Source organism: Parasteatoda tepidariorum, chromosome 1 (assembly GCF_043381705.1).
Source record: "Parasteatoda tepidariorum isolate YZ-2023 chromosome 1, CAS_Ptep_4.0, whole genome shotgun sequence".
Classification (NCBI taxonomy): domain Eukaryota; kingdom Metazoa; phylum Arthropoda; class Arachnida; order Araneae; family Theridiidae; genus Parasteatoda; species Parasteatoda tepidariorum.
The window spans coordinates 82075114-82088189 of record NC_092204.1 but is presented as its reverse complement, the minus strand read 5'-3'; the positions used below and the strand labels follow the sequence as shown (position 1 = coordinate 82088189).

Here is a 13076-nt window from a genome sequence, read left to right as displayed (position 1 = left end):
TAAACAGTCTCTGTCATATTTCCATTTACACCTGATTATTTTCTATCAATGTTACAATTATATTCTTAATTCCAGCTTTTTTTTACTTCATTTTACTTAAAAATATTGAATCAAAGATGAGATTTATTGAATTTTCGTCCCATAAAACTAAAATTATAAGCATGTGAAATAATTCTTCGATTTCTATTTTTATGACCTAAGCAAATGCATAGAGAACGTGTAAATTAACTCATTATCACATGCTGTGCTATATTTGTTTGATCAATAAGTTCAGCCATTTTTTAGTCCTTAGAAAGGAAAAAAAAAGAAAGAAAGATGTATCGCGTTTTCCCATACTCTGGAATAAAAGTGATAAAATTGCATTGAAGCATTAGATTCTAGACATTTTATGAAATAAAACTAAATGAATCTAAACGCGTGCTGATTTTGATCTGGGTAACACACTATATTTTTCAGAGGTGGAATTATTGAGAGAAGTAAGATCCCTTTTGGCAACTGGAAAGGCTCAACACCGATGGAGTCAGGGTCTAAGTCTAAAATGTTGTCTCGCTATATGTAACAATTAATACAATTATGATATTTAAAAGTACGAAATATTTATTTTAAAGCAGCTCTTATACAAAATTTCATATTCTTATGTTTAAAAAAAATTTAAAGCTTTGCTTGCTGTAAATAATTGAGATCGATCCTATAAATCAATTTATATTGTCATAGAATAGATTTTTTGGGTCACATTTGTAGTGTTTAGTTTCAAATAAAGTCCAAGTTACTTAAAAGAATTTAAAAACAATTATGACATAAGTTTCGCACCCCCCCCCAATGTGTTTTAAAGCTTTAAAATCTTTTTCAAATAAAAAAAAGTGTAAGCAAGATTTTCGAGAATGCATTTTTATTCACAATTTATTAGTTAACAGGATCATTATTACTTATTTTATTAGTATAATTTATTTATTTATTTTTTATAGCGCTGGTTTTGAAATGAAAATAAGGTTTAGTTCAAACAATAACAGATATTGCTAATGCCAATAATATGACCGACGATATTAAAAAGATGCGAAATGTTGGCATAAGTAGCATTCAATTAGTAGTATTCAATTTTAAAAATACTTTATAATTATCATTATTAATTTTCTTGAGATTCATACATCAGCTATTCTCAAATCTAAAGCTATAATTATCACGAAACATTATTGATTATAAAGGTTATTTTGGGATCATGTAGAAAGCGTGAAATGATTCAGAATTATTCCAATGAAATTTATGTTGGCGTAAAATTTCTGTAGGTAGTAAATATGTAGGAATCATTTAAGTGGGCATAATCTCGTAGAACAATAGTCCATTTTTATTACCCTTCATTACTTTAGTGTAAATCTCCTTCAATTAAAAACTAAATCATCACTCTCAAATTGTTTCCTTTGTAACTTCTTTTAAAAGTTAGAGAAATCCGTAACTCTTCATCATTAGTTTTATTTTTGAAAGACAATTATGATTAACAAACCACGAATGAATTTTAAAATAAATTTTTTCAGGTGATTTAGTAACTTATTTACTAATTTTTGAGGTTAAAACATAAAAATTATAACATTAAATTTTAAAGTTTCTTACTAAAAATAATTTGTTATCAATCTCACGTTTAAGTCATTTTGAAATAGGTTTTTATAAGAAACCGTTAGTAAAATGAAAAATTATTGTTGATTTTTATAATTAAAAAGATAGAATAAAAAATTTGTTATCGTAAAACAACTTAACGCAGTTATGAAAATATCGATTAATCCATTTTAAAAATTACCCAATAAAACACATAATCTTATAATCTTTATGTTTTGGTCATTTTTCTTACTTTGAAAAAGTTTATAGATTGCTAAGTCTGCATGAAATCTAAGCAAGAAGGGATTTTATAAGATATCGCAATCATGTGTAAGCAAATCCTTGATGACTCATAATCACGTAACTATGATTCCTAATCGGTTTTGTTGTTTTAACACCTACAATAGTTAGGTCAGAGATTCTATGAAACTTTGGAATTTGGTTTTAACTTCGTAATTCGTGAAATAAGCATAATTCTAAAATGTCGCAAATGCAGTTCATTTGAAATTATTTTTAGAACAAAGCTATCTGCTGAAATTTCAATAGATGGAAGAAACATACAGAAATTTTGAATTTTTTTTAACTTATACTCATTTTAAAACACGCGGAGCTGTTACTTCAATTTAATTGTTATGTATAGAATTCATAAAATGGTTGATTTGGAATGTTCATAATTTAAAAAAAAAATTATTTCAGCTTTTCAAATAAATTTTGAAATTATTTTTACTCATACAAAAAAAAAACAATTTACAATTATTAAAAAATAAACAAAATAAAGAAAATTATTAAAAAAAAGAATTACGCCTAATTTTTTTACATAAATTAACTAAAATTTGGTCAAGAAAATAAATATTTGCATGTTTTAACAATCATCTATTAAAGTATAACCACAAATTGAACTATTGTAATCATGCAATTTTCGACGGCATAAAAATAATAGAATAATCAAAAGTATTAACGTATTAGTTTTAGATAAAATTACCAAGGAAAGACAAAAATACATTCATGAAATACTTGCATTCAGTTTTCAATTTTATTTTCTAAAACATCTGTAGCAATTTTCTTCTAAAATTTTAAAATAATATTTATACTTATTTTTTCTCAGAAAGTATCATTAAATACGATATGAAAAAAACTTACGGAATATTGATTTCAAACAGTTTTTGAGTTGAAAATTGTTTTGAAGCAGTTTTTGAGAGAGATAAACAGATAATAAAAATTCACAATTTTCAGCAAACGAACTTAAATTCACGAAATAAATTTTAGACACAGTGTTTTTAGAAACACCAAAAAATTTCGTAATTGTAGTTTTCGATTAACTGATATGTACTAAACTTTACTAAACTGATAACTGAAACGTACTAAACTGATACTAAACTTTATTTAATTTTTTGAGTAAAATAAGGCTAAAAATTAATAATAAGAATTTTTTGAAAAAGAAAATTTATTGCATATAGATTTTTAAAATTATTTTTTTCAACTCTTAAATAATAGAGAAATTCCACATTGACATTTTCCCTAAAACGTGATAAAATTAGTTCTCAAATTTTACATAATTTGTGTAGATAATAATTTAATAATGATTAGGGAATAATATAANTGTCTCAAAATATAAAAATAAAAATAATTTTTAAAGTAGAAAATGATTCTCAAGTAGAATTTTTTTTTTTTTTTAAAAATCTTAACAATGTGATGCCTGCAAGTGACATAGTGTAGGTATCTCCATCCTGATTGCTTGTTAAAACATAGCATTTGTTTATGTTAGCAACTGATCTATCCATTTTATTTCGAGTAAGCCAAGTCCGTCAAGTATCAATTATCTTAAAATGCACATTCTATATTCTTTCATAAAGATTTCAGTTCTTTCACTATATATTTCTTACTTAACTCAAAGATAGGCATGAAGCCCAGTGGAACATAAACAAACTTATTATACATCCAAGTTGCCAGGTACATGAAACAAAAATATAACACGGTTACAATAAAATACATAAACAAAAAATAAATAGAAGTTAAGTAAAAGAAGTTAAAGAAGTAGTAAAAGAGGAAGTTAAGTAAGAACGCGAAGGAATCATAATTAAACAAATTCGATGTGCGATATGGCGCTTTATTTTTTTAAATCAATTTCAAGTTAGTAAACAAGTTAAATTGGGCAAAAAAATTAAATATGCTAGTTAGGCTAACAGATAATTTTGGAGACTATATTCTAGACTATAAAATGTTTAGAAAGAACAATTTGGAAAAAGAAATGTTTTAAAATAGCATGTAAGGATATTTCTTAGAAACGATTTGAACGATCAGTCAAATAGAACAGAAAAAGAACTGGAGGATTAGAGTTGTTTTATTTTTATCCTTTCTAGCCGTCAGGATAAAAGTAAACCATATAAAAACTTATCTGAAAACAATTTTAAAATCTAAGAAAAAAATACTACTCATAAAGAGTATTCCTAGAAATTTTGTAGGGTCCGTGATGATAAGTGAAGCTTTATTTATTTATTTATTTATTTAATATTTTCCGAATATTTTATGAATAAACAAATACAGAATAATTTTTAATAATTTATCTTTTTACTTTCATTATTGTATAAACTAAAGGGTAAAGAATGAGAAAGTGCCCACATTTCTTGTATTACACTTTAATTAGCCCTATTACCAATAATAATTTTTTTTTTCCAATTTGACTTTTATTTCTATGACTTCTTTTAAACAGTCGGAATGAAAAAAAAAGTTTTTTTGTTTAATTGAACATTAATCGGGTTGAAAGTAAATTTGAATTGTCAAATTTTGTATTCTCCCCCCTCCCTCCCTCCCCCAAAAAAAATTATATCTCACTACGATCATGAAAAATAAATTTTAATTTTCAGAAAACAAAATTTTCTAAAATTATTATCATTTACAACAGAGATTCACAACCTTATTTGATATCAGATCACAAAAAAAACGTTGGGACTAAATAAGTTATGTAAAAATATAGTCGTAAAATTCAAATATGACTTTTTTAATATTTATATACTGTTTGAAAACAAAGAAATATAAATCATACGATTAAAATTACCTCCTTTACTCAAGAGCAGATAATGAAAATTGAATAAATAAATAAATTAAAATATTTTAATTAAATCTAAACAAATGCTGCTACAAAACAAAAAAGCAATTATATCCATTTATATGATTATAAAACATAAAAGCCAAAAAACTTTAAAATAGAGTTTTATTCATCGCTTAAGTTAAATTTCACTATTATTCAGAAAATAAATTTCGTTATTAAAGTTAATAACATAGTATTTAATTGAAGTTATGATCGAAATTCACTTTTTGAAATGAAATTATAATTTTTTTTTTTCCTTCTTATAATCTTACAATTTAGAAACTTCCTTTTCTTCCCTCCCCCATTGTGCATAGCGCTTTTAAACTTGTAAATTTGACTTAAAAATAGAATAAAAAAAATCTGTAACTTTATGTGAAAAACTAGTTTCAGATTTGAAATCCCCCAAACCCGAATTAGACAAGATCAAATGTTTGTTTAAATGAAACTACAAATTTTCTCCCAACATCAACTAAGGACTTAAAAATATATACAGTGGCTCTCAAAAGTGTTTGTAAACTTATGATTTTCAATGAAATATTACTCAATTCATTAATTAAAATGGATATTTTAGAATGAATATTAACTTTTGCTTTGTTTTTAAAATTTTTCATGTAGTTTTTTTTTTTTTAAAGAATGCATTTAAGACCTTATTATTATCTAACCATTTTGAAATATTCCTTCTAATTAATGAATAGAGCCCTATTTCATTGAAAGTTTTAAGTGTACGAACACTTTTGGGAGCCACAGTATGTAAGCTTTAAACAGTAATTTATCGTAATATTTATATATTATTGAATAATATTACAGTTTACAGTACAGGTATATGTATACGTTTAGAACTAATAAATCTGAAAATAAAATATTTTAAAGTTCTATGCATCATGCAAAATCTAAAAAAAAAGTCTAATCCAGAGTTAAATTTTTATGTAATCAAAAATCTACTCATTTCTTGCACTATTATTGTACCCGGAAAAAATTACTCACAGTTCAGCTTGGCGATACCCATTTGGCACAATCGCATTTTAACTCGCCAAATCTACTTCAGCTGCTGTCAGCTGAAAAAGTACACGTCTATCTGATTTAGAATTTCACTCCGACAACTCACCATCTTCCGTAATCATCATGACTGTAGCCGATCTTGTCGCTCCCCTTAAAAAGGAACCTGGTTTGCATTACAAAAATCCAGTAAGTATTTATTCAGAATATTTTATTTCTATTAAGTTATGTGATTAACGAAAGTGTATTGTCAGATTTTTTTTTAATAAAGTATTTAAAATCTGAAATTTAGTTGGGCGTAATCAGGTGATGTTCAGTCACCGGCTTTCACGTGGGCGTTGTTTTTACATGTTTGGAATAAATGTTTAATGATTATTTATATAACCAATTATTTTGTTTGATAAATGCACTGCTGTGATTGCCTTTATCAATTTTATTGTAACTTACTTTTATTAGGAGCAATACGCTTCAAAAATATATTACAAATAGATTTTCCGAAAATAAATGAGTAAATATATTTTGAAAATGTGATGTATTAGATTTGGTACTTATGGTAAAATAATTTTGTAGAGATTTTTTTATCATGCAATTTAATATATATATTTTTTTAATTTTCCAAAATAAGACAGCATATTTTTCTATTTTAAAAACTCATTTTTAAGTAGGATTAATAAGAGAAAAATCCAATTTATTTTAATATATTAAATCAGTTTCATTTATTTAGAATGGGTGGCTTTTTTTTAATCAATTTTACGATTCAACTTATGATTGTTTAGTTTGAACCTACACATTTAATTGATATTTATCATTAATAAAAACCTTTTAATCTTAATATTATCTTATTCTCTACTTCGTAATAAGGATTCTACAAATTCAGTAATGGCAATGGTTACTATAAATTTTGGTATTTTTCGGCATAATTGATTTAAACCGTATTTTTTAAATCTAATATTTCTTTGGCAGAATTTCTAAAACTGATCATACACGGATTTTCATAAACTTGGTTATGATTGACTTGATTTTGATTGATAAAAATCTTGTTTTAAAAATTTAAGTTACCTCTATGATTTTTAATGTTTACTTTTAGTTTTGAGAGGGAATATTTTTGAACCATATTTTTCAGTCCTGAATTTTTCTCAAAGTTTGTTTAAAACTCTCCTCTCTTTAATAATTATGTAAATTTTACACGAAACTTTTTCGACTTATGGGATTCTAGAATCAAAAATTTATGATCGATCCTGAATTTTTAGTTTCATTTTAAGGAAACTTAAATTATAAAACCTTATTGCGTCATTTTTTCACGATCGATTATTTTAAATTTATAACTGCGGAAATATTATTGATTTATTGTTATAGATTGCATATATATACATATATATAGATATTATATAAATTTTATTTAGATAAATATATGTACTTTTTCTTAACATCGTCGTTTTTTTATAATAATAAAAATGTATTTCTTTGTTGAAATATCTTTACCATATGGGAAGTCTCAAATATAAGATGGCGGTTTATACAGAAAATACCCAACGATTTACATGTAAAAAAATATAAATTCATTGATTTTTATTACAATGTTTTGCAAAAAGAATAAAATAAAAAAAAAAATGAATAACATTACTACTATAAGGACTTTGGGTGTGGTCAAGTACTGTTTACTGAAAACTGGCTTAACAGGTGGTATGAATTTAAATTACGTTGAGGAAAAAAATTGCAGGAATTAAATTTTAAATTTATGCAAATTTTTAGTTTTAATTAAAAATTTGCATAATATTTGCATAGTTAATTGTTTTTTGATGCAACAAACTGAAAATTTTTTTAATGTGGGCACGATTATCAAATTTCTTTAAGAATAAGGAAATAATTCAATCTAATAATTACGATTTGAGCCACAATGGCACAGTGTTTAAAGTACTGAACTGACATTGTGAAGAATAGCATTTCTAAACCCGTGGTCCCGCAGTGGACTGATCGTTAAGACACGGTTCCCAGCAGATCACCGAAGTCAAGCATCACTGGCTGCGGTCAGTGTGCGGGTGGGTGACCCACTTGGATCAGTCTGCGTAGGGACCGAGGGTGTGCGGTATTGGTCCTCGTTAAACTGTGCTACCGTAAAGTGCTCGACTTCGCGCGCAGGTCGTTGGGCTACCGAAGCGGGGGTGCCATCCCCTCCGCAGAGGATCAAAATTGTGATGGATTGTCTTCGGATCATCCTCAGGGATGTTTCCCAGACCGTCGCCAATAACCCATTGTGCAGCTCTAGTGCGACGTAAATGAACTACAACAACTACAACAACAATCTAAACCCGTGAAAGCTGGAAGTTCGCCCACGGCTTTGGATCGAAGAGTGCCTACCAACTTGCCTGGAAGTAAAGGCGGGCGGTACGTAATGCCACCACATTCCTATCATCATTCTGTTAGTCAAGAAATTGTGTACCTTAACCTCCACCGACGCACCTCAACCATTCTTGGTCGACAGACTGTCTGTTGCAGAAGTGCTGAATTTACTGTTTTTTTTAAATTATTTTTTCATTACAAAAATATATAAATGTTTAAAAGTAATTAGTTTTGCTCGTAATCTGATTAGATGCTGTAAATCTGATCCAACTTTAGTCAAAATTGCGATGGTGTTTTTTTTCTTCGTTATAATAACTTGTTTATTCTCGTGTTTAAAACTTTAAGTTCCTAAATTATTTTTATTTTTACAATTTCTTCCAAGATGTTAACAACTACTGTGATGGGTAAGCACTTGGCTTCGATCCAAATAGATGCGGTTCAACTACCTAACTCCCTCGTCTGGTGACTTTAACCATTTTTAATATATTTTTTTTCGAGAAGAAAAGAAATTATTTATTTGTTCTTTTTTTATATATATTTGCGTCAAAAGCATTTCTGAATTTATATTCTATTGTTTTTCCTTTTCAATTTTATTTTATAAAATATGAGTGAATTTAATCTTCAGTTTAATGTTTTATATAAGTATTAAAATTATCAAGCCACAGAATTCAAAAATAATATTTTTTTTTTAAAAAATAATACTGTTAGTAATTAAAAAATTTATAAGCTATAGTGTAAATTAATGTTTACAATCATTATAGGTGCAAAAACAATAGGTCCTGCAGTGGACTGATCGTTAAGACACGGCTCCCATCAGATCACCGAAGTCAAGCATCACTGGCTGCTGTCAGTGTGCTGGTGGGTGACCACTTGGATCAGTCTGCGTAGGGACCGAGGGTGTGCGGTATTGGTTCTCGTTAAACTGTGCTACCGTAAAGTGCTCGACTTCGCGTGCAGGTCGTCGGGCTACCGAAGCGGGGGTGCCATCCCCTCTGCAGAGGATCAAAATTGTGATGGCATGTCTTCGGATCATCCTCAGGGATGTTTCCCAGACCGTCGCCAATAGCTCATTGTGCAGCTCTAGTGCGACGTAAATGAACAACAACAACAGCAAAAACAGTAGAGAATAAAGTAATGAGAAGCACTATTGCCTTGTTTGTTTAAAAAAAAGTCATATTTAAGCGAAAAAGAGAATATATGAGATTTCTCATAAGTTGTGTTGCTAAGCAAGTAGAAGGTATATTAGGTTTAAGTACAGTTACGATCTAAAAAAATTTTCCCTGATAATGTCTCAGTCCAGTAATAATAAATACATTTTTATAAACCAAACTTATTTTTCTTAAAATATCAAATGTTTGATTGTTTTTGCACTAAACAAAGAGGGCGATTTAGTTGGAGATGGTATATTTTTAGATAAGTTCAGCCTAACTTAAATCGATGTATCGATCCTCTTGTTTCTAAGATCAAAAACTTTATTTTTTCTTTGGGTTAATAAGTTCTTCATTAATAAAATATCGGCTAATTTTTTTTTAATCATAGCCAACAGCTCAACTAAACAAGAGGAAAGTATTATATTTTTAATATGGTGAGCTCACTTTTATTTTAACATTTTAGTCACTATCAAACATTGAAATGAGTATGAAAAACTGGTTGTGGAATAATGAATTTTTTGAGTGTTTGTCCTTGACTATGGAGTTACAGGTCATGATCTTGGCCATAAACTATCACTCTTTAGGTTTCTTAAGTGTATTTAATATGTTTGTTGATTTTCATTGCCTTCTTTTCGCTTCGATTGCGTCAGATTTTCACAAAATTCTTCGGTCGCCAAGGAAACATTTTATAGCATAGTTACTAAGGGCATTAGTTAAGAAATTTATTTTTCTATAATTTTTTACCACAAAAAGCGTATTTATTTTTCTCTTGTAAAATTTATTTGGTACGCACTATTAAAATAAGACGTATTGTAAAATCCCAGAAAATTATATTATCTTTCCTATACTAACTAATATATTAGATTTAATGTATTTTTGTTATTTTCGTAAACCTTCCTAATTTTTAAAATAATTATTTTGTGTTATATTTATGAACTATTGAGATTAATTTTCTGATATGTATTTTTCTACGACCTCGCTAATTAGAATTTTTTTTTTTTTTAAATTTGACAGTTTCATACTTGTATTAGCAGTATATGTTGTCGGAATTCAGAAGTAAAATTGTTATCGAAAACATTTTGCTCTTGCTCGACACTTGACTTGGAAAGCACTATCCCGACTGAAATTGCTCAAATTAAAACTTTTTATAAATTCCTCCGAAAAGAATTTTTTGTTCGTGAAATTTATACGTTTCTTCTATTAAAACTTATAAGGAGTGTTAAATTTCAAAAGCATTTTTTTTTTAAATTAAGGAAATAGGCTGTGTGTTCACAACCGCACTTGAATTGTCATGATGTTCTTTTTTTCAAAGCATTAACTATTTATGAAAAATTATTTATTAATTATTTTTTATACTACTGTAAAAAGTAATCAAAACGGTAAGAAAATGTTCAAATATACTTGTAACTTGCAAATGAAGCACGAAGGTAGATAACTTATTTACTTTCTTCTTATATTCTTATTAATTTTTGTTAAATAAGAAAAAAATCTTTTTAAGCTATATAAATTTTATTAAAGCAAACTAAAGGATGTATTCTTTTAATTTTGTTCCTAAGATCTTAATATAATTAACTGTGATGCATTTGTTTTAATTAATTATATGTATTCAGTAATCATAAGAATTCTTTACATGAGATGTCTATATTAAGTCATAAATTTTCTCATGTTATTTAATTGATCAACTTAATAAGTATTATACTTAGTCTTACTTAAAAAAAACTTGGAGATGTATTTATAAAATTTGAAGATGCGCATTTATATAAAAGGAAATAATTCTAATAAAAAAAAAGGCCCCTACATTCAACCGTTCTTTTTCAAAAGTTTTCAAAAAATGTACATTTTAAAGGCAATAGCAAATATTTTTTGTCTTGTGATTGAACAATCATCAATGAATATTCAAATTAGCGTAATAAATATCCTTAAAGGTTACAAACCAGTTTTGCAGTGATGCATTATCAGTTCAAATCACGAGTTAAATTACATCACAAATATATTGAGTCAGCGATATAATTAGCCTTTTTTAGCAAATTTTCAGACATCCCCACATCTTCCAATCTAATCAGTTCATCAAAAAATACTCTCGTGATTGTCATTAACAGAGATTGGTAGACAGCGTGTTGCCAAAACAGGAAAGGAATAAAAGAGTCAATATGGAACAAATATAATTTAACATGTCCTTGAAATAGACAATATGAGTCATATTATTAGATTGATAGGCGTGGTTGGGGCATCGATGCGATTACATTCTATTCTTTCCTCACAGTTTACGACCCACATTCTTGTCTATTAGTTTATTCTCTTTGGCTTAAAGCCAGACGACTTTTCTGAAAAGATCCATCAACGCATGTAACGTTAAGAGGTTGCAGGTCTGCGGTGAAAAAAAAAATTTTTTTTTTAATTGTATTCTTTTCTTACGTCACTTTCGATTTGGACCGGTTATGCAGCCTTCAGTATCCGTTCATCTCCATTTTGTGAAGCATGCAAAAATTTTAATTTATTCCGTTTGGTTTGTGGGGGCTCATTCTGGGAAAAATTTGTGTAGGTCTCTCGTAATATCAGTCCAGGTATAATAGAATGTTAGAATTTTGTTTTTATTTATTTTTTTAATATTCCCGTTCAACTCTTTATTTTTTTAAAAAAGATTATTACGTTCCCGAAATATCAGATATTTAACTTTTTAACGAATTTTTCTTTTAATTTTTTTAAAATTCTAGTTTTTGCTAAAATCATAACTGCAGAGATGTCAACTTGCTACGGGCAGCAAATATATATTTTAAAGTGGTAGTTTATCAGTTGTGATTCTTGGTTTAATAAATTCAATTTACTAGATTTTTATCCACCACTAATTCTAAATAATTCGTAGGCTTATATAATTCACCACTTTATAGTACTCATTTTATGCTATCCCTAGCAAAATAGTCAAATATTTGCAAAGCAAGCAAAAATAGTCAAATATTTGCAAAATTTACTTTGTAGTTATTTACCGTTTTTTTTTTTTTTTTTTTTTAATTATTTTGGCGTGTCCGGAGCAGTTGGCATCTCTGCAACTGCATGAAAATGATCTAAAATAAAAATAATTAATGAGAAAAGTTAGAATTTTAATTAAAACAAATAGTAAGATTTTAATATCTATTTGCCTCGCCAGCAGTCACTAAATTTCAATATTCTTTCCAGCAGTTAGAAAACAGACTGGAAGAGGCTCAAGTTAAGCTGACCAGCGTCTTACTTAAATAGAAATGTATAATAGAGACGATTGTGGCGGAAGGAATAACAGTGGATAAATTCCGATATGAAATAATGATAATAAATCGTATGTCTTAACCAGTATAAAAACTGAAACTCGATTCCCAAATGTTTGAAATTTAGAAAAATTTAATAGTTTTATCAAAAAAAAGTAGAGTTTGCAATGTACTTTTATATTCTGGACGGAATAAGATTTATTTTCCTATGGCAAAAAAAAAATCTATTGTTGCATTTTTAAGCCTTTTAAGTGAAATAATTCATTGGATTTTTGTTTCTTTATTTTTGTGTCTGGTGTTGAACAGCTTCTGTCTAGGATTTGCGGCTACTAATGTTTAATTCCATAGCTTTACAATTTTGAACCGAACTCAAAAGACAAGGATTTCGAGATAAACTCTCCTTCAGGGAGAGATGAGAAATTTGAGAGAAACTAATGCATATTCATGTTACATTAAAAAGTAAACAAAACGGTAACAGAAATTTTCAAATATACTCGTAACTTGCAAATGAAGCATGAAAGTACATAACTTTTCTTTCTTCTTATATTATTATTAACTTTCGTTAAATAAGAAAAAAGCCTTTTTAAACTATATAAATTTTATTAAAGCAAAATCGTGACTTGCAATCGACGGTAAAGAGCATTTATGGGGTTTTATTTTATTCAGTTATTGGTG

General features: G+C 27.6%; 1 protein-coding gene across 1 annotated transcript in view; it reads left to right on the top strand.

The window, feature by feature from the left end:
• The first annotated feature begins 5688 nt into the window (after positions 1-5688).
• LOC107438351 (32 kDa beta-galactoside-binding lectin) overlaps positions 5689-13076 on the top strand; it is a 36707-nt gene continuing 29319 nt past the window's right edge. Inside the window, exon 1 of the mRNA XM_016050631.3 lies at positions 5689-5860. Coding sequence (XP_015906117.1) covers positions 5798-5860 — 63 coding nt within the window. The 5' untranslated portion in view covers positions 5689-5797. The remainder of the gene's footprint in view (positions 5861-13076) is intronic.